Genomic DNA, 22,336 nt, shown 5'->3' on the forward strand with positions numbered 1-22,336 from the left:
GATTTTAAAAAGACCAGACAGAGACGAGTCTTTGATGTTGCTGCCAATAACCTCCCAATAAGAGGTTGGATTTCTCTTTCCTTCCAAGTGCTATCCTTCTTGTCTGAGTTAAAAAAAACAAAAAACAAAAACAAAAAAAGTACTTTTCACTGTGTTAGGTTTTCACTGAGTGAAAAGAAAGAGCAAGTGTAGCAAATAACAACAATTTGCTCGTTTTAGCTCTGAGGCTGCGAGCAAAAGGGAAAGATTAGATCAAAATCTGCAGATGGAAAAGTCTGCCTGAGATTAGTTTGTGAACACCGCCTATGGTTTAAACACTATTGTACAGAGATTTAAGATGACAGTTAAAAAACAGAAACATTAAATATTTAGGTTTATTCAACTTCATTTACTCAACATAAATGATCTAAATCTAAATTAGTCTTTGCTCCTTTGATTTAAAAAAAATCCTAAAGGTTTGCAATAAACAGAAATCCATTCTATCAGCTTTTACAAATCCTTGCAATTGAAAACTGTGCCTTTATTCATCTTCTTTTCAGTTGAATCCACTTCCTTGGTCAGGCTCAGAATTTTACAAAAGGATGAAAAAGATTTGGACTTAAAAGTTCAGGGTGAGCTTTCATAGGGACCGGAGCAAGAGTTATCCAACTACAGAGAGAATAAGATTTGAATAAACAGGAGGTGGAGATCACATCCAAAGAGATAAGACGAAACTTCACTTTGCTTTTATTTAAAAATAATCTGCAAGGTAACTGAATAAACCCTGTATACAGTGTCACTGGGGTTTTAATCGTGTATCCCTACACCTGAGATATTTGACTGCAGCACATGATGCAGGATCAAAGGCGTGCATGTTCGTGTGCAGGGTCATTTAGATTATATATTCCCTTTAAAGAAGTCCAGAATCTGGGAATATTTTTTTAAAAATCCGAGTTTAAGCAGATATAGCAGACAGAAATTATTTGCTATCTTGCGAAATTATGTTAATGGCTTGTGCATGTGGATTAAATATTCCATTGCTTTTTTAAAATATTTGACGTCCTTTTTCATCCTTTTGCTGGTTTAAGAAAGCTGAAAGATACATTTATACTACTCTTCAAGACCATAATCCTTTTGGTGGATTACGAGTAACAATTTTAAAGAAGTATTACCTTCATGTGGTATCAGCAGCTTTTCAAGTCAAGCCTTTAAATCCCTTATCATACATTTATATTAGGTGTTGCAGATATTTTTTTCGTGCTTTTCCAAATCAGCATTCAATGACAGCTGATAGAACTTTTGCTAATACACAGTGAATCATCAAGGGTCACTATCTCTCACAGAGCAAAACCGAGGCTATAGTGAAAGCTAAACAGAAACACATGGGAATGCCAATAACCTACCTCTCACACTCTGAAGTAGTATTGATGTAGTTCTCCGCCAGCATTTATGCCATGCATACTTGCATACTAAAAATATGATTCTTCACTCGGTTTGATTGAATGGGACTGTAACATCAACTGAATAACAACCACCCCGCATGTGGTTTAAAACAAATGCTCTTCTTGAGGGTCACTTGAGGCTGGCTCCAGGCTGCTTATTACTAGGTATCAGCATTTGTGCTATACTCCTCCCTAACCATCCTTACCAGCACTTGGTGATAATGTCACAATTCACTATTCCCCATGGAGCCGCTTTCATGGGGAACGGCGTGGAATGAAGGACATGGACAAAAGGCATGTGACATCTTACTCAAGTGGTAACCTGTGAAACGCAAGATCACAGTAATTCATTGTGAGCCATAAAGTGCTCCTAAATTATTTCTACATGTAGGTACATGTACACCCACAGCATTAGGGCAAGAGAGGAGAGGGAAGGACCTCAGAGTGCAAAAACAAAAAAATACAGAAATGAGTTCAAATTTAAAGATAAAGTAGATGAAGTTGAAAAAGAATCTTGGAAGACCAAAATACTTCCTAGTGAGATTGGTGGTTCGTTAAATGTAGCATAAAATCATATTATTATTATTACTGCACAATGCTCATTAGTGTACAGTGTAACTAACATATAACTTCTGGCAGATGTAGTTGATCCCACTGATTCATGCAAATCTGTGCCCCACATGCAACTTTACTATAAGGTGCAAACTGTGTCAATGCATTTAATGCGCTAAAGTTTCAGCCAACAACAGATAAGAGAATAACAGAACTAGAATTTTTCACTATATTAAGTGTATATCTGCAAATGAATTGCACATCGTTAGTGGTGTAATGATGTGCAATTTTATTTCCCATCCAGTGAACCCAGTATAATCCTCTGGTCAGAAGAACTATACTAAATTGAGCACATCTGTGAGTGCAATGTTAAGCTGTGCAGAAAATAGTGAATGGAAAGGTGTGACACATCCAACTTACTGAAAGACAAAATGACAGACAGTTCAGCTTTACATTATCTTGAATGTAGTCTACACGTTTTGATAATATTGCCTTAAGTATGTGCCTCAGTGTGACAATAGGGTCACTGTAGAGAAGAACAATTCCTCTTTTTGCAGAGAGAAATTGAACATATCATCGTGCAAATTTAAGAATGAATCAAAACTTGATAAAATGTTTGTATTTTAGAAAATATTAGTATATAACTTTTTCATAGGCTGTGAATCATCTCCTAAATCCCTCTGCAAATCATCTTGCAATCCCCCGGGAGGTACCATCCTGCGGTCTGCTCTAGATTAATACTCAGGGATTTCTTTGGAATTGATTATTTAACTTTCTTTAGTATTACGTTTTATCTCCATCCAGCAGAATGGCTTTGCGCTGTCATAGAGGGCTTTGCCAGTGAACTGAAATCCTCAGTGCAGGTGTGGAAAGCAGAGTGGTGAAGGGGCTCCTTCACTTCTGGACTCCGCTGATAACCTTAACATTTGACCACGTATTGTGTGCAGGCAGCTGGTTCTATGAAAGCTTGTGGCGATGCTTTCCTCCAAACAGATTCGCGTTTTTTTTTTTTTGTTCTCGCACGACTTTGAGTTTTGAAAAGAAGAGCAAACTCTTGAAAGGGAAATAGATGGCGCACAGCTTCAATTGCTGCACAGACCTGATTAATGAGCATTTCTTATCAGCGATCTCCTTATTTTGTTGCTAGGACGGAGGAAGCTTCAGACAAATTGAACCGCTCGTTGTAAATGGTCAGTGAAGTGAATTTCTCAAGAGATACATTTTGCATACCTCCAAGGTGGGGGAGTTTGAAATTAATATTTTAAATACTCAGCAGTTTATATTTCTAAGATTCAAGTTATAACAACAGAGAGTTCTGGCACTCAGATGGCTTTATAATGAATTAGTCAAGCTTGGAAATGAAAACTTCCCCTGTCAGCTGGATGGCGGGCAAACCTGTTTGCACCGCTTCTATGTGAAGAAAAAGATGAAATGCTTGCATGCTGATTTTGTAACTAGGTTATTGGTCACTCACCCCCCTCCCCTTTTGCTTACTCACCCTGTCTCTCTTCTTCCATTTCCTCCTCAACTTCTCAGCCAATCGTTTGTTACTAATTACTGGATGACATTTATTTTTTTAAGAAGGCTATTTTTAACCCAAATAATGTGTTGGTAGAGTTTTTCTCTATTAAAAAAAGGGAACAAGATCTTGCTTTTACTGGATACAAACACAACCACTTGACTACTTCTATACTACTAAGCAAGCCCCTCCGCCCACCCCCACTCCGTCTGTCACCAATTCCTATCTTCACACTGGAACCATTTTCCAGAGCGATTTCAGGGGATAATAGCACTCACAAATCATCCGCTGGGCACCGGAGCCCATAAAACTGATGTGCCTTCACTTCAAAACAATGGAGGGGCCTTATGATGTCATAACTTTAGTAAGTGACAGCCTGGACAGGTGTTTTTTGGCCCCAGAATGGGCAAAGTGCCAATGACAGCCCAGAAAGAGAAAACTTAATCAGCTGCCATGTTGAGAGACAGAAAACCTTTCAAATAAGAAGCCATGATAAATTCTCTGTCATGTTCTCCATACTAAACAAACTGACAGCTTTCACCTTAAAAATCAGCTTTTTTCTTAAAAACTGAAGACTAAACACAGATCTACATGAGAGTTTTGTACTAATAAGAGTTCCTTGGGTTTTGCTTGAAAGTAATAAATTATTCATATGATCAGGTTAAAGGACACCATAAATCTCTGGAGTTTTTTAGAAATGTAATTGAGTCGGTCAAATATCAGTGGAACTGACACCCTGATTTGAACACATATTGGAGATTAAATTCAAAATGAATTAACTTTATTTTTCACAGGGAAAATCAGCGTTATACGCATGACACATTGCCTCCTTTAATTAACTACCGCTGCACTTGTTGACATTCTTTGTAAAGGGTGTATGAGTTAAGCACACCCCCAGTGTGGAAAGATTCAAAAGTCACTTACATGCTAAAAAGAATTATGAATGACTGAGGAGCATGGCCTGATTGAAAATTGATCGAGTTAGCCGTGTTACACCTGGTCTCGTAGCATTTCACATCCTTCATGCACAGTGAGTTTGATGCATTTTTCAATAAGTAGCTCGGTGGCAGCACAACCTTTTCATACTTGTGTTTCTCTGTAGGGAAAAATTGTTTGGATGAAACCATGTTGCCTCCACAGATCCAAGCCATTACTTCAAAGAGACAGGGTGGGGATGATCTTTGCATGACGGATGCAGCTTTCCTAGCTGTGGGTGCTGCAGAACGAGCAGCGTCTCATATCTGGGTTTCAAGTTCCATTGCCCTGCAACTGCTACAAACAAAAAAACTAACTGAAAGTAACTCCTCCTTTTCCTTTTTTTTTTTTTTTTTTTTTTTTCTAAATGACATCAGAAACAGCAGTATGCGACATTACGTGATGGCAGAGCTTCAGTTCATCCTTTGTCTTTTTTTTTTTTTTTTTTTTAAATAAATAGGACAGGGGGAATGAATGAGAGAAAGAGGGGGAGAGAAAGAAAGAAAACCAAAGGGGAGAAGAGACGGTGAGAAGGGGGGGGAAGAGAGAGAAAAAAAAAAAGAACTCCTGGGTCACCTGTATGGAGAAAAAAAACAAACAAACAAAAAAAACAAACAGAGGAGACAGCAAACAACAAAGAGCAACATAATAATAGAGAAAACAAAGCACCATCACAATAAACTAGCTAGTCATAGATATCAATATTTACTAAATAATAAACGATATTGTGCAGCACGCAAGATAGACAGCGCACAGTGTGTTTTGAGGCAGCAGCCAAGAAAGCTTTAGTCCGCGTCTGTGAATACCCATGTGTGCATACCTGTGTGGATCAGCATGCTTGTATTCCAAAGGTTTCTCCATGTAATGATCTGCTAGGGAGTGTGGGGGGGCCACAGCCCCGTCCTCCAGGGTGTGAAGCAGGTATGGAGGAGATCAAAACTCCAGACATCCAGAGGCCCCCAGAACACAAGAGACCATGGAAGACCAACAGAGGGGCAGCCGCGCCACTGTTCCAGTAAGAGCTGAGGAGAGTCCCAGATGAGGGCTCGCCCAGCAGCCGCGGAGCAGAAGTCAGGGGGAGTTGCAGTGACGCGCCCGTGAGCTCCGCCGGCCCCCAGCTGTGCCTGAGTGACCGAGCCCCAGGCCGAGAGACCGGGGGCACCCCACCTCCAAAGGGGCCCGAGCGAGCCCCAGGCCCCGACAAGCGGCCGCCAAGGAGTGAGCCGGTGTGTACCCGGACGCCCACCCCCAACTCCTCCTTTTCCAAGATGGATACTTGGTGTTGTTATTATCATTTTCTGGTTTACCAGACCCAGTGTCATTTTGTGGGCAGACACTGGGTCTGGTAAACCAGAAAATGAGGACCAAAAATAAGCTAATTATCCCCATACCTATAAACTATTAGATTCCAGGGTGTTTAAATTGCCAATTTAGAAATGCTCTGATTTGCTCTGACTGCACATCACTAAATGTTCTACTTGCATTTAAATGTACTATACTAGTGCTTATTAAACACATTAAAAATACAGTCTGAGTTTATAAAACAATAGGAAATGTACATATAGTCACCAGCAAACTACAAAACTGCCATTTTTTTTCATGATTGGATTCTAAATTTTACTCCACTGTTTAAAACAGGCTTTTAATTTACATGTGCTGCCAAATGTGGGTGATTTGCATGCAAAAAGTCCATCAGTTTACAATGGGAGCATGTAATGCAGGTCAGTACAGTTTATGTGCCCTAAACAGCTCACGTTCAGGGTATTAAACACAAGATGCCAAAGGTGAGCCCCGAGGAGCAGAACTCAAATAAATCACTGCAGCCATTGCTAAATAATCTAATGGAAGCGTGCCTGCTTTTACAAAGCCGTATGAGGTGAGAGCATTTCTTTTTATCATTGTGCGCAATTTCCACTGCAGTGTTTCCCACAGAGTGAGAATTTACATGGGATTGTGTGTAGCACAGCAACCACCAAATTTCTCACCCCTAAATTCCTGACATTCAAGCAATCAGTAGTTGGGAGAAGTGCTTACCCACACCAAGTGTGACTTAATACACCCACACACACACAGTCACACAAATAAATGACACATTTTTTTTAATTTATTTGTGAGAGAGGATCTTTTTTTCTTTGTCATTTGGGTACATTTGCAAGCTGCATGTAGAGTGCGCTTAGAAACTGCTGTTGTGAAATAACAGTTTTCTCAGCAATGGCAATTTGTTTTCCTTACTTGCAAAGCTGTATTTATCTAACAAGTGTTGCAGCTGCATTTTTTTCCCGTCACCCCTGAGTTAGTCTGACAAAACTGATCAATTCAGATTTTTACACAGGCAGTGTAGCGTTTTTTCTTTTCTTTTCTATTATAACTAAAGTCCTTTTACCTCTGTTTTAAGTGAATCTGCAGTGATTGTGTGCTGGGCTCTGACTCAACATCACATTACTGTGCTCATGTAGACACAAAACACTGAAGCTGCTCTGCTAATGTGCCACTAAATTAGAAAGTTTACATTCAAAATTTATCATTTCTTCACCACACTTGCTTAAACCACCTTAAGGTCACTCTGCTTGTTGCTTGTCGAGTTCTACAACCAAATTGAACATTCATTTCAGTGATGTTTGAGAAACCCCTGGTTTAAAAATACACCGTAGACAGGATAAAATCCAAAAATCTGACTTTAACAGCAATACATATTATGCTTGGCTAAATAGTATTGTAACTTGCAGCCAAACCCGGTTTAGTTTTACTTAAAAGCATCACAGTGGGGCTTTACATTAGGATGTCCCTGGGGACAAACCTTTGAAATGGGCCTAATATAGTTTGAAGGTACTTAAATGGATTATACATCAGGCTACAGGAACATGGGTGGGCATAACAGACAGAGTATTGTTGGTGATGGAGGAAAGGCATGCATGGCTGCTCTGCAGGCTCCAGACAGAGTCTGACCGGAGAAACATGGGAATGGCAAACATAGGAAACTCCTTGTGCCTGCCTATGTACATCAGCCGGGGTCACTGGCACACCAATCCTCAGATGTAAATGCAGCTAAGCACAGAAGAAGACAGACAGATGCACACACCTTTCTACTAACAGAGCGCATCGCTGCCTGTCAGACCGGATCGAGGGGGTCAAGGGAGGTCACAGTAGCAAAGCCAGAGCAGTCAGACAGCTCGTCAATGCTGCTGACAACCAGATGGATGAGCCAATACTTAAGGGAGCTGCAGTTCCACTTTCCCATTTATTAACACAATGTACTACTCCAGTTGGACATGCCCCAAAAAGCTACAAGTTTTCAGCTATTTACTGCAAGTTAAAGTTATGTTAACAGCTCATTCAAATATCCCCTGGTGATAAATTTGAATTTCTGTTTTCTCATATCCATAATCTCTTGGCAAAATATCTCATCTCCCAGTTCTCAGTCAAAGCCCCAAATCTATATGTGCTGTTTACTGAGCTTGGTTGGCTCAATATGGCACATTCATTTGTCACCGCTGTGTGTCTTGGAGCAGAATCTGATCCCAGAGTCAACATTAACATGGCTTTTCTGGGGCAACAGCTTCATTATTGAGTCCCGGCATGGTGAACCGCACCATTACTGCTCTGGAGATATAGAGGCCAAACACGGAGAGCAGAGGGGAGATGGAAAGACGAGAGAAGCCGGGATATAGGATAAGCAGAATTATAAAGTAGGGAGAGGGGAATGACGGAGTGTGAGTGAAGGATGCTAGCATGAGGATGGAAGGAGAAAAGAAGTGACCAAATAAATCACCAGCCAACAGGTAATTGGACGAGCTGCACTCCTCTGTTGCATCACTGTGAAAAGTGACACCACAGTTTGAAATTAACTCCGAGGGATTTAGTTCCTTCTGGTATAATTCCAGGAATGGCTGCCATAATGAATCTTTTGGGGAGTAGGAATTATTATCCTAATTTAACTCATATAATGGCACAGCTCTCCAGTGAGTAGAGGCCCCCAACTGAGAGGCTAAAAACATTTGAAATTACCCCTGTATGACCACAACAGGACTGTCCTTGGAAGCTGAGCACTTTCAATGTTTGTCAGGTGAGCAGTTTTTATCACGTGCAAAGTGCGTATTTGCTGTTGAGAATTAGAATATACAAAGTTAAGTGGTTTCAAGGACAAGAAGATTGAGTCAGACTCAGTATCAACATTTGCACTTCTGAACAGAAGTTGTTTAAGGGCATAATTATGCAGAACACGCACTCACATTCTCACAAAAGTGTAATTTAAAGATAGAATCGCTCTGATACAAGGTTTGGTGTTCACTTATCTACCAAAATAAATGTATTTCCCAATAAGGAGGTTTGTTTGAAAACATAAAACAGTACTGCTGAGGTGCTGTGCTGAGAAAGAATGTCAAGGTCAGATCAGTTATCTATTATGTAGATGATAATAATCAAAGCATAAACGTGCATATCCAGCTTTGAATGCAAGTGCCAACAATGGGACATTACAGGAAGCATGAAAGCAGAGGGGATGACCCATCACAAGAATCCTCAGTAGTTCTCCCATTCTTGACGTCAATGTGCTTGCTATGTTAAATATCACCAAAGCAACCTATGTTTTCTGTTATGTTGATAAGAATCAAGACACTTAGGCCTTTATTGTAACTCACTTATTTGACCTTTTATTCATACTGTACCTGATTCAATATTACCTAGATCTAATTTAAAACTGACTATATGTTAATAATTCTAATTAGGCACCTGGAGAATGGTGCTTTCCTCAAATCAATGCTATGGCCATCTGTGCTTTTAGCAAAGTGGATGACCTTTCCTGTACTTCCCCCACCAATAAACCACTAATCTCATTAGGTTTTTAGAAGACCGCAACAAGTCCTCAGTCCCCCAATGCAAAGTCAGACAGTCAGCACTAATCACCGGAGACATGTGTCGGCCCACAAAATAAAAAAAGACTGAAAAGCTGCCTTGCATAAAAAAAGACATATGGAAAAAAAGTTTAAAGTACTTCTTTTTTTTTTTTCCTAAATGACATCAGAAACAGCAGTATGCGACATTACGTGATGGCAGAGCTTCAGTTCATCCTTTGTCATTTTTTTTTTTTTTTTTTTTTTTTTTTTTTTTTAATAAATAGGACAGGGGGAATGAATGAGAGAAAGAGGGGGAGAGAAAGAAAGAAAACCAAAGGGGAGAAGAGACGGTGAGAAGGGGGGGGAAGAGAGAGAGAGAAAAAAAAAAGAACTCCTGGGTCACCTGTATGGAGAAAAAAAAAAAAAAACAAACAAAAAAACAAACAGAGGAGACAGCAAACAACAAAGAGCAACATAATAATAGAGAAAACAAAGCACCATCACAATAAACTAGCTAGCCATAGATATCAATATTTACTAAATAATAAACGATATTGTGCAGCACGCAAGATAGACAGCGCACAGTGTGCTTTGAGGCAGCAGCCAAGAAAGCTTTAGTCCGCGTCTGTGAATACCCATGTGTGCATACCTGTGTGGATCAGCATGCTTGCATTCCAAAGGTTTCTCCATGTAATGATCTGCTAGGGAGTGTGGGGGGGCCACAGCCCCGTCCTCCAGGGTGTGAAGCGGGTATGGAGGAGATCAAAACTCCAGACATCCAGAGGCCCCCAGAACACAAGAGACCATGGAAGACCAACAGAGGGGCAGCCGCGCCACTGTTCCAGTAAGAGCTGAGGAGAGTCCCAGATGAGGGCTCGCCCAGCAGCCGCGGAGCAGAAGTCAGGGGGAGTTGCAGTGACGCGCCCGTGAGCTCCGCCGGCCCCCAGCTGTGCCTGAGTGACCGAGCCCCAGGCCGAGAGGCCGGGGGCACCCCACCTCCAAAGGGGGCCCGAGCGAGCCCCAGGCCCCAGGCCCCGACAAGCGGCCGCCAAGGAGTGAGCCGGTGTGTACCCGGACGCCCACCCCCAGACACAAAGAACCACCAACACACCGACACCTGAGGGAGTTTAAAGTACTTCTGAGTATTGAGGCTCGCAGTTTTAAGAGTGATCTGGAAACTGGGAACATTTTTGATCAAATAAAATCTGAACATCAAATGAGAAATGTGAAAGAACAGAAAAGAAAACGTTTAACAGGTACAGAGATAAAGAGACCCGGGACATTTCTTTCGTCATTCCCAGTCAAATAAAAACTTAAAACCCATATTTTTCAGCTTATTAAAAACAATCAACTTTTACTGATACAAGTTGGTTTTACAACTGAATTACTTGAAAGAAATTCTCTAAGATAATGAAAAACATGAAAGTTCCTGCATTAAAACTTTTCTATTAATGCATGCTTTATTGGATTTGGATACTCTGTGTATTTTGCCCTTGTTTATAAAAATAAAAAAGTTAATATGTCCCAAACTGAAGTGGAAAAGGTTTTTACCTAAAACATTCCAAGCATTGAGTTTGAGCTTTTACTACAAAGCTTGATTTTATTCAATGAAAAAACAAGAAGCAGACGCCGCTGTTACTCGTGTCCCATCTTCTATGCTAACTGCTTTCAATTATTAGGTGACTGGGGAATGAGACCTCTCTTTTTTAGCCATGTTGGAGAGTATTGATCGGACAAGGAAACTGTGTAAAATTGTAGAGAAGTGGGATGACCTTGTCTCTTGTATTTCTCTCCTGATCGACAGACAAAGTAGAGACAGCTGCGGAGATGTACCTGCATAGCAATGCTCTCCTTCAATTTGTTCAGCTGTGCAGTGTGATTAACACAGTGAATGCATTAACACCATCTTTAACTTTTGCAAAATACGTGAATTTGAATACGAAAAAAGAAACAAAGACTTAATTGGCACGAGGTCTTTGGAGAGCCACAGAAATTTGTGGAGGTAAAGGACCCTAACTGACCTGCATTTCCAATAACATCTTCAAGCCCAAACATTTCCCAACTACCTAATATGGCCAAGCTAATAATGTTAGTGATGAATGATGACTCACAGATGATTGGACAAATTAAAGGATGAACCACTAATGCAGGATGAGTCATCCAAAAAACATGCTTTTAGAGACATCCAGTGGCTCAATTTTGCACTTCACTGCGGTTATGTAACAAACCACACCCATTGGTGAGTGGCAAGTTTATTGACATGACCTACTTCACTGCAGCCAATTAAGAAAAAAAAAGCGCTAGAGGTCAAAACTATGACTGCTTTTTAGAAAAAGGTAGGAATTTGCATAGTATAATATTATTAACAATGCTAGCCAAACAATTAGCGTGGATGGCAACGAAAGATAACAACTTGGGAAATCCATTTCGTGTGACCCTAAGTTGTTTTATGATGAGGCATTTCTTTTTTTCTGCTATGACTGGTTTGTTTTTGAGAGGGCTGTCAAAAAGGGCCATCAGAGAGTGTGAACATAGGGGCGACGGGTGCCTCACACAGTGAATCTATCCTACAGTCTGTTTGTGTTCCTCTGACACAGCGTAGTCTCTGGACTCTGTCAGCAGTCCTGTTCCTGTCAAGTCAAATAACAGCATTTCAGATGGGCTTCTCACTCTGACATAGTGAGCCCACTGAATAATATGCCAGAGAGGTTAAAAATTGGTTGGAAAATGTGCTGAACTTCACCATACATCCACTGATGAATGCAAACAAGAAACCCCCCAAAATTCCACAACACACAAGCACGCACAAGCTTGGAAAACACAAGAAGTGCCCACTTTCCTCCTCGCTGGCATTTCTTCCAAATGTCAAATCGTTCACCTGGAACAAGTTACACAGACCTTCAGGGATCCTCTTTGAGAATGTCAAACTAAACCACGAATCTGTACAAAGCTTTGGATAAAGTACAACGTCCACTGACTTCTTATAGCCAAGCCTGAGGGGAAGTGAACCATCCAGGTCTCGGATGACAGTCACACTGCACTTCATAAATGTACATATAATCTTAGCCTGTGCTTTGTCTTTTAAATAAACCAAGCATGTTTATCCTGTGGAAATATCACATGCCCCTAATTTCCGTGTTTGTGTATATTGGAATAAAAGTGAAAGTGTCCATACTCCAGTTTCCCTGGAGGCACCTCAAAAACAGAAATCTTTTCTGAGAGGAAAAAAAGTCAACATCTGCCAAATGTCATCAAACTCTGTGGTATTTACTACCATTATCTGGGCTTCATCTCACGTTTTCGTTTAAAAAGACAGTGTTGACAGAGTCAATAAATTGAACCGACTGACCACATAAAGGGGAACTACAGTTTGCAAAGCCTCCGGGCATTAAAAGAAACACAGGAAGAACCAGGTTACACCTCAGGCAATAAACAAGTCTTCACTTGCCAAATCACAGGAATAAAACAAGAGGTGACACCGGATGCAATAACATTAACAGACTACTTTTATGACTGGACTTAATAATATTGACCTGGTTAAACGATGCTCCCTTCTTGCTGTGCCAGCCACTACGCTAGCCTCTTTTCCAGTGTGGAGAGAAGAATGTTTACCTTTTGATTTGATCCACAGTATCCAGGGCCACGGCCATGTTCATCTGCTGTGTGTGTACACAGTATTGCGTCTCGTGTGAAGTCATCTGTCTCAGAGGCAGCTCTAATTCAGCTTTGATTTCACACATGGTCTTTTTCTCACAGGGAATTTGAAGACAGAATGTAATTGTTTCATACTCTTTCTGACAATTTGTAAACTGTCTGGAAACGAAATCTATTTCTTTTTCTATAGACACTGAATTGTAACACTTCAAATCCTTTAAGCTATTTCAACTAATGCTTTCTAAAATTAGTGATTTTCAAAGCTCTGAATGCAATATGTCTGGCTTTCGAAGTAAATTTTTTTTCATTGTAGACAGTTATATTTAATTGTGAAATAAGATCTATGCGTGTATGTATGCTGGATGTAGTTTCTATTTTTGTTAGGGATTTAAAATGAACAGACCTGTTAGTTACATTCCTAAAAAAAGCCCAGTTTATTGATAGTTTGTAGATCCAAAATGCAATAAGGAATATTCAAAGAGAAGACTGCTCATTGCTTTTTGTGTCATTACTGATTGCAATTCAAAGTACCCCATTAAAGTATTTTAGGTTTGTTGTTTTAATTATAATAAAGAGCCATTCTGAGTTTAAATACCTACCTTAAAAAAATTGAATTTGATTCTAAAAAAGCAAATTTGTAGCAAAAGCCACATTTTGAGTTTTCTAGCTAAATTTTTAGTCGCAGTGTTGTTACAAAACATTCTCAAAACTCCAATAAGAAAATATATGATCATATTTTAGAATTGCAAACTGAAATGAAGCTTATAGTCGTGAATGCTAATGCTAGCTAGACATGCTTACAACATCAGTGTTCACAGGTATAACAACTGCTGTGTTGTTTTCCATTATAATAAACCAATTAGCAAATTTTATCAAAAACTATCACAACATCATGACAAACAGCGATGCTAAACATCATTATGTCTTCTAACGGTTACCTAGACATGAATACCTATCCAATTTCATGGCAGTCTATCCACTAACCATTCAACTTGCACCAAAGTGGTCAAGAAGCTAACAGATGGCATAATCTGTCTGTAGTAAGAACAAGAGAATGGCAGGGAAGAAATGACTGTGATTCATTATTGACGTTGAGTACATGGCGTCTCCAACTGATGATCATTCCTGTTTATCAGCTTCAGGCAGGCCAGTAATTAGGACAGCAATTCCTCCAGGAAGACAGTTTGACTTTTATTGCCTATTCAAATAGAAATCAACCGCCAGCAGCTCATTGACTCGCACTTAGCATGAATTAATGCTCAGCTACTTCTAATGGATCACACATACTGTTATATAACCTGCTGTATAAATCTACAAAACTCCCAATGGTATAATGAAGGTTATGTGCATCTGTATCTTCTGTTTGGTCATTTTACATCTTTCAAACACTAGGAGCATCGCTCCTCTGCCTCATGTCCCTAAATGATTTTAACCTGCATTTATGTCTGCTGCGAATTTTCCTTCCTATGACCAAACCTTCAAAGGCAAAACAAAGAGCTTTCTTAGACTGTAAGCTCAGCTTTCGTCCCACGAAATACCAAGCACTCCTCCTGTTGGCTAATTGCTTGTTAGTGCTCCTTGCCAACAAGAAGAAAAAGTCACGCAGGGCTACTTCAAAAACATCTGCAGCAGCACAGTGAGATATTAAGGCGCCCTGTCATGTTGGCGCCATTTACAAGAACTTGTGACACCAGCTGAAGCTGTTCCCCCTGCTGCTAAAGTTGCACTGCAAAAAGAAAAAAAAAGAAAGCAATCTAAATTCACTCCTACCTTCTTTCTTTGTTTTTGTCCACATCACAGAGCTCTCTTGGTAATGCCATTCTGTGAATAGGCCCTAATTGTGTGTAAAAGCATATGCTATAGGTCAGAGGGAAAGCTAGATTCCACCTTTTTAGTCTAATGTGTCTTACAATCTCCAGTCATAGAGGAATTTGGCCTGTGGGCAATTACAATAACGCCTCCCTGCCAAGGTCAGATGTGAGCAGACAGGAATACCAAATCTGAATGTTTTATGGAGGAAATGACAATGGCTGAGCCAGATAATAAAGCTGGTTGGAATTATCTGGTACTGAGGCTCAGAGTAATTAAGAGCAAAGAATGGCTGCCTTGCATTATTGCTGGGTGAGTGGCAAGACTGGAGAACACCTGAGGCTTTTGGAAGTGCACCACATTCAAAGGAATCTCCAGAGGTTTAGAGGGTAGTACTTACGACTGCTGCTGTCGCATTTCAACTGCTGTTCAGGTTCTGTTATTCAGGAATGCAACACAGACCAATGCTGCTAGGGTAAAAGGGCTAACGTTATGAAGATGCACCACCGGGACATTTTGCATCCAGTTTGATTTAAGATAAGATGTTGATAATGTTAATTTTTGAAAAAAGAGTAAGGACATTTTACAATGTTTGAAAAGTGTACTTTACTATTTAGTCCTCTAAAGTGTGGCCGTATCTTATTTCTATTTTCTGCCCAAAATTCAGTACTACCAATGGTGACCTGTTTTGGTCAAAAGTCCACCTGTTATGCCCTTGAGTCAAAAGTCAGCGGTTGGTGTGTGTGCTGATTGAGCCACATAAGCAGAGTGATAAATAAGCTCAGAGTGAGACATCATTTCCATAAGAGATCTTTGTATCCTATGTGCGGAAATGGAGCGAGGGAGCGTCCTGTTCACTAACCTATCTTTGATGTACCCTTTCGTTTATGATGTCGGGAAAAAGTGCTCCGGCAGTTATTAAATAGGGACTAGTTCATGTTCACGCTAAGAGTGCTCTACACGTTCGCACCTCGGAAAACGTTCGTCTTTGTGAGTATTGACATGTGTAGAGACAGTCGTTATATGTGTTACATGGAGCGAACTGTATGCTGATGTAATGTACATGTTAAGCTAGGCTAATCGGCAAGTTGTTATTAAGATGTGTGTTAACCAGCGATTCATTTTCATTTTTTCTCATGTTCTAGTTACATAAAAACAAGAAAGTCAAGCCTTGTGTAGAAGACCTCTTCTGTTTGTTCGCTAGCTGTCTAACCTCACAGGGTCACGTGTCGTGAGGGCAGCATAGTAAAAAGACGAAGGAAAAGACGCCTACTCAGCGGGTTCAAACATACAGAGCTACTTTAAGCAACATGAGTCTACGCTCAGGAAGAAATTACCTAAAAGACTACGCTGCTGAAGAGCTAGACGAAGCAGCCGGTGGTGAACAGCAACCAGACGTTGCCACTCAACCAGCTACAACGCAGCAACGGTCTCAACCATTCGACACCAAGTCGCAGCAATCCAGAACCTCGACAAGGCGTTCTCAACGGACATCCTCATCAACAGCTTCTGCAGCTGCAAGGGCCTACGCCAAAGCTCAAGCAGCACGAGCTCAACTGGCCTTCGCTGAAAAGGAAGCTAATGCAATGAAACAGAGAGCTGAACTGGATGCTCATCTACATGTCCTCCAGTGCCAAAAAGCAATAGCCGCAGCTGAAGCAGAGGCCTCAGCCTATGAAGAAGCAGAGATTCAGAGCGGGGAGCTCTACGGAGAACTTTGTGAGGAAGCTGAGCCCATCAGTACAGTGCACCGCACTAACGAATATGTTCAACAACAATGTGAGTTACTCTACCCAGACACTCAGCACGACTCAGCACAGCCTCCTAAAGGAAATTGCAATGAAGTAGATGCACAAGACAGTACACAAATAACTAATCCTTTTATAACCAACACTCAGACGAAAACACCACCTGTAAATAGAGAAAGGAAACAGGAGCAAACAGTGAACACTGGTGTAGTCGACACGTACTGGTCCAACTCCACAAAGCACACCCCCAACCTTAACAACTGTGTACCTGAATCAAGTGAAATGCAACAGTTTGCAAAATACCTAATTCGCAAAGAACTAGTTAGCACAGGTCTTTTGCAATTTGATGACAAACCTGAAAACTATTGGGCATGGAAAACCTCATTCATCAGCGCAACCAAAGACCTAAATTTGTCTCCAAGAGAGGAATTAGACTTGCTAACAAAATGGTTGGGTCCAACATCATCCGAACAGGCTAAGCGCATTCGTGCTGTACACACCCTCAATCCTGCTGCAGGTGCGAAGATGGTCTGGCAACGCCTTGAAGAGTGCTACGGCTCACCTGAGGCTATTGAGGACGCACTCTTAAAAAAGGTAGAGGACTTTCCCAAACTCACAAACAAAGACAATGTTAAGCTGCAGGAACTTAGTGACATCTTATTGGAGCTTCAGTGTGCTAAACAAGATGGCGCGCTCCCAGGACTTGCTTACCTGGACACAGCTAGAGGAGTCAGGCAAATAGTGGAAAAACTTCCCTTCAACCTACAGGAAAAGTGGACAACTGTAGGAACACAGTACAAGGAGACTCATAGTGTGTCATTTCCTCCTTTCTCAGTTTTCACACAATTTGTCCAGCGGCAAGCGAAAATGAGGAATGACCCAAGCTTTGCTATGTCCAAGGCCAACACCCATGTCCCTTCTCCCCCAACAGAAAAACTGAGGTCTTATAGTCGCAAACCTACTGTGTCAGCACACAAAATGGACATTACGGCAGAGTCGGACCAGAATAATCTCAGTCCAAAGAAAATGGAGGAACCGGATCGCCAGTGCCCAATCCACAAAAAACCACATCCACTCAAAAAGTGTAAGCTCTTTAGAGACAAACCTATTGAAGAAAGACAAGCCTATCTCAAAGAGCACCACATATGTTACAGATGCTGTGGGTCTGTCCAACACATTGCGAAAAACTGTAAAGCAACGGTGAAGTGTATTGAATGTGACAGCCTTAAACACTTATCTGCAATGCATCCTGGTCCTACTCCTGCCCCTAAGAGTACTACACCAGGAAACAACGACAATGAAGAGCAAATCGAGAGTGCACCTTCAGTCGAGTCAAAGTGCACAGAGGTATGTGGCCAAGGTGATAGCCCACGTTCATGTTCTAAGATCAGTCTGGTCAAAGTGTATCCCGCAGGCCAAAAAGAGAGAGCTATAAAAATGTATGCAGTAATAGATGATCAGTCCAACAGGTCACTGGTTAAGTCAGAGTTTTTCAGCCTTTTCAAAATCAATGCCAAACCCACTCCATACACCTTAAAGACTTGCTCTGGCAGAGAACAAACCTCAGGTAGGAGAGCTGTAAACTTCTTCCTCGAGTCTTTGGATGGAGAAGTCAACATCCAGCTACCCCCTTTAATTGAATGTGACTCTGTGCCGGACAATAGATCTGAAATACCCTCTCCAGAGATTGCCCAGCATCACCCACATCTTCTTCCAGTGACAGATAACATCCCACCTGTCGACCACCACGCCCCAATCCTTTTACTCCTGGGAAGGGACGTCATCAGGGTCCATAAGGTACGTGAGCAAATCAACGGACCCAATGATGCACCATACGCCCAAAGGCTAGACCTGGGTTGGGTTATTGTGGGGGAGGTGTGTCTAGGAAAAGTGCACAGTCAGTCAGAGGTCAATGTCTATAAAACACACACCTTAGATAATGGACGTGCATCCTATTTTGAGCCTTGCCCAAACACAATTCACGTTAAAGAGAATTATGGGGTCACTATGAATGCAACCTGCATCACAGACGATTTGGGACACTCTGTGTTTGTTAGATCTGAGGGTGATAACAAACAAGCCATGTCTATCGACGACAGAGCATTCCTGACAATAATGGACAGTGAAGTTTATCAAAACCAAGAGAACAGCTGGGTTGCACCTTTACCCTTTCGCTCACAGAGAAGGAGGCTCCCTGACAACAGAGAACAAGCCCTAAAACGCCTCTGCTCTCTCCGAAAGACTTTGGAAAAGAGACCAGAAATGAAAGATCACTACATCCAATTCATGCAGAAAATGTTGGATAACGACCAAGCCGAGCCTGCCCCTCCTCTGCCACTAAATAAAGAACATTGGTATCTGCCCACGTTTGGGGTATACCACCCACAGAAGCCACAACAAATACGAGTCGTGTTTGATTCAAGTGCAGAATGTGATGGAATTTCGCTCAATCAAGTGCTTCTTGGCGGACCTGATTTGAACAACTCCCTATTGGGAGTGCTGTTGCGCTTCCGCAAAGAGCCCATAGCCCTGACAGCCGATGTGCAGCAAATGTTTTACTGCTTCGTTGTGCGCGAAGACCACAGAGATTATCTGCGTTATCTGTGGTATGAGGACAATGACATTACAAAGAGCATAGTTGAGTTTAGAATGAAGGTCCACGTGTTTGGAAACAGCCCGTCACCCGCTGTTGCCATCTACTGCATGAGACAGGCAGCACAGCAGGGAGAACGAGAACACGGATCTGAGGCAAGACAGTTTGTTGAGCGTCAGTTTTATGTTGACGATGGTCTCACATCAGTCGCCACGCCAGAGGAAGCAATCAACCTGCTCACAAGAACGCAAAACATGTTGGCAGAGTCTAACTTGCGCCTCCACAAGGTGGCATCAAACTGCAGTCAAGTCATGGAAGCTTTCCCTGTTGAGGATCGTGCAAAGGACCTGAAAGATTTAGACCTAGGAGTAGACCCTCTTCCAGTTCAGAGAAGCTTGGGACTCTGTTGGAACCTACAATCTGACAGCTTCACTTACCAGGTGTCAAATGAGAGCAAACCATTCACACGGAGGGGAGTATTGTCGACAGTTAATAGCCTCTATGACCCGTTGGGATTTGCTGCTCCCATAATAATGCAGGGCAAAGCATTACTCAGGGAACTGTCATCTGATGGAAAAGACTGGGACACACTCTTACCCCCTGAGAAACAGGAGAGGTGGGACTTATGGAAAGACTCTTTGCAAGCCCTTGAGAACCTCCAAATACCAAGGTGCTACAGCCCAGGTACGTTAAGCACAACGAAAGTGAAAGAACTTTGCATTTTCTGTGACGCCTCCACTGTCGCTATAGGTGCAGTAGTCTATCTGCGTACAGTTGACAGTGAAGGACAGTGTCATACTGGGTTTGTGATGGGGAAGTCTAAACTCGCACCCCGCCCCGCACACACTGTACCACGCCTGGAACTATGTGCTGCTGTGCTCGCGGTGGAAATGTTTGAGCTCATCAGAGACGAGTTAGACATTAAAGTAGACAATGTGACTTTTTACACAGACAGTAGGATTGTGTTGGGGTACATACACAACACCTCCAGACGATTCTACATGTATGTTGCCAACAGGGTTACGCGCATTAGAGCATCCACCCATCCGAGTCAATGGCATTATGTACCAAGTGAGTTAAATCCAGCTGACCAGGCCACTCGGTTCATTCCAGCAGCAGACCTGCAGAACAGTACCTGGTTCTCAGGTCCACCCTTTCTGTACTCTGACCCACACACAGAACCACACACTGGTCCTTTCACGCTCATCGAACCTGAAAAAGACAGAGAGATACATCCGGAAATAAAAGTAATGAAAACTACTGTAGCAGAGCCACAGTTGGGTTCTGACCGTTTCAAAAAGTACTCAAACTGGATCACTCTTTGCAGAGTCATAGCCAGACTCATTCATGTAGTTACATCCTTTACACAAAAGACAAGTGGGCGAAGGGGATGGAAAGGTTTCAGTGAGACACCGAGCGTCCAAGAACTCACCCGAGCCCAAGCAGTCATTATTGGAGCCGTCCAACAAGAAGCTTACAAAGGGACGCTTGAAAACATTAAAGAAGGAAGGAAGGTCAGTGGCATATTTGATGCACTCAAAAAGCTCAATCCTGTAGTGGACAAAGACAGTCTCTTACGAGTCGGTGGACGTCTTTCCGCTGCCGATCTCACAGAGAATGAAAAGCACCCTCTGATTATCCCATCTACCAGCCACATCGCCATGCTAATTGTAACTCACTATCATGAACGAGTGGCTCATCAAGGAAGACACATAACTGAAGGAGCTATCCGTGGTGCTGGGTACTGGATAATTGGAGGGAAGCGGCTTGTGTCATCTGTCATTCATCGGTGTGTCACATGTCGCAAGTTGCGAGGCAAAATGCAGATCCAGAAAATGGCAGACTTGCCTGCAGACCGAGTCACCCCTGAACCACCCTTTACCACTGTAGGCCTAGATGTATTTGGGCCATGGACTATTGTGACGCGTCGTACAAGAGGTGGTTGTTCCCAGAACAAACGTTGGGCTGTGTTATTCACATGCATGTCAACTAGGGCTGTGCATATCGAACTGATAGAGACTATGTCTGCTGATAGTTTTATCAATGCATTAAGAAGGCTCTTCTCTATTCGGGGCCCGGCCAAGTTTCTGCGCTCGGACAGAGGCACGAATTTTGTGGGCGCTTGTAAGGAATTAGACCTAAACTCAGGAAACAAAGCAGTAGGAAAGTACCTGCAAGAGAGAGGGTGTGTTTGGACTTTCAATCCCCCTCATGCGTCTCATATGGGAGGCTCGTGGGAGCGCCTTATAGGCGTTGCCAGGCGCATTCTGGATGCAATGTTGTTACGAACTGAACAAACACGTCTTACTCATGAAGTGTTGTGCACCTTCATGGCCGAGGTGATGGCAATTATTAATGCAAGGCCTCTTGTTCCCATATCCACCGACCCTGACAGTCCTGCAGTACTCACTCCAGCAGTGCTACTAACGCAGAAGATGAGTGCTGTGTCCGCCCCACTTGGGAACTTCTCATCAGGGCAGCTGTTTGGGAAACAATGGAAACATGTTCAACTCCTCGCTGACACTTTTTGGAAAAGGTGGAAGGGAGAGTATTTATCCACCTTACAAGGTCGTGCAAAATGGACAGAGACTAGACCTAATGTCAAAATAGGAGATGTGGTCCTGCTAAAGGACCCCCAAGCCAGCAGGAACGAATGGCCCATGGGACTAGTAGTGAAAACATTCCCCAGCAGCGACAAGAAGGTCCGAAAAGTGGAAGTGCGGACTGTAAAAGATGGGACTGTTAAAATGTTTCTCAGACCAGTTTCAGAGATTGTTGTTTTGCTTGCAGAGACTGAATGAATATTCTTCAATGCTAGATGATGTTTGAATATGTTGTATTGATGTTTATTGTGATATAATGTGTGTATATCAAGCGGGGAGTGTTATGCCCTTGAGTCAAAAGTCAGCGGTTGGTGTGTGTGCTGATTGAGCCACATAAGCAGAGTGATAAATAAGCTCAGAGTGAGACATCATTTCCATAAGAGATCTTTGTATCCTATGTGCGGAAATGGAGCGAGGGAGCGTCCTGTTCACTAACCTATCTTTGATGTACCCTTTCGTTTATGATGTCGGGAAAAAGTGCTCCGGCAGTTATTAAATAGGGACTAGTTCATGTTCACGCTAAGAGTGCTCTACACGTTCGCACCTCGGAAAACGTTCGTCTTTGTGAGTATTGACATGTGTAGAGACAGTCGTTATATGTGTTACATGGAGCGAACTGTATGCTGATGT

The 22,336-nt window shown here is 42.1% G+C and overlaps 2 protein-coding genes across 4 annotated transcripts in view; one reads left to right on the forward strand and one right to left on the reverse strand.

Moving 5' to 3' along the window:
* The window catches only part of chrm2a (cholinergic receptor, muscarinic 2a), a 99,408-nt gene that overhangs the window by 69,810 nt on the left and 7,262 nt on the right, over positions 1 to 22,336 (reverse strand). The window lies entirely within an intron of this gene.
* Positions 15,667 to 22,070, forward strand: LOC147310202 (uncharacterized). The gene is made up of 2 exons (XM_086268284.1): positions 15,667 to 15,752; positions 15,908 to 22,070. The coding sequence occupies exon 2, from the start codon at positions 16,073 to 16,075 to the stop codon at positions 21,902 to 21,904; it is 5,832 nt and encodes a 1,943-aa protein (XP_086124410.1). The 5' UTR covers positions 15,667 to 15,752; positions 15,908 to 16,072; the 3' UTR covers positions 21,905 to 22,070.

Source organism: Aulonocara sp. 'chitande type north' Nkhata Bay, linkage group LG17 (genome assembly GCF_057382095.1).
Source record: "Aulonocara sp. 'chitande type north' Nkhata Bay isolate Kocher_YH1m ecotype deep benthic linkage group LG17, A_spYH_male_GT1.1, whole genome shotgun sequence".
Classification (NCBI taxonomy): domain Eukaryota; kingdom Metazoa; phylum Chordata; class Actinopteri; order Cichliformes; family Cichlidae; genus Aulonocara; species Aulonocara sp. 'chitande type north' Nkhata Bay.

Bases quoted from the DNA above. Each gene is read 5' to 3' on its own strand.
- LOC147310202 (XM_086268284.1), top strand. From the start codon at position 16,073: ATGAGTCTACGCTCAGGAAGAAATTACCTAAAAGACTACGCTGCTGAA.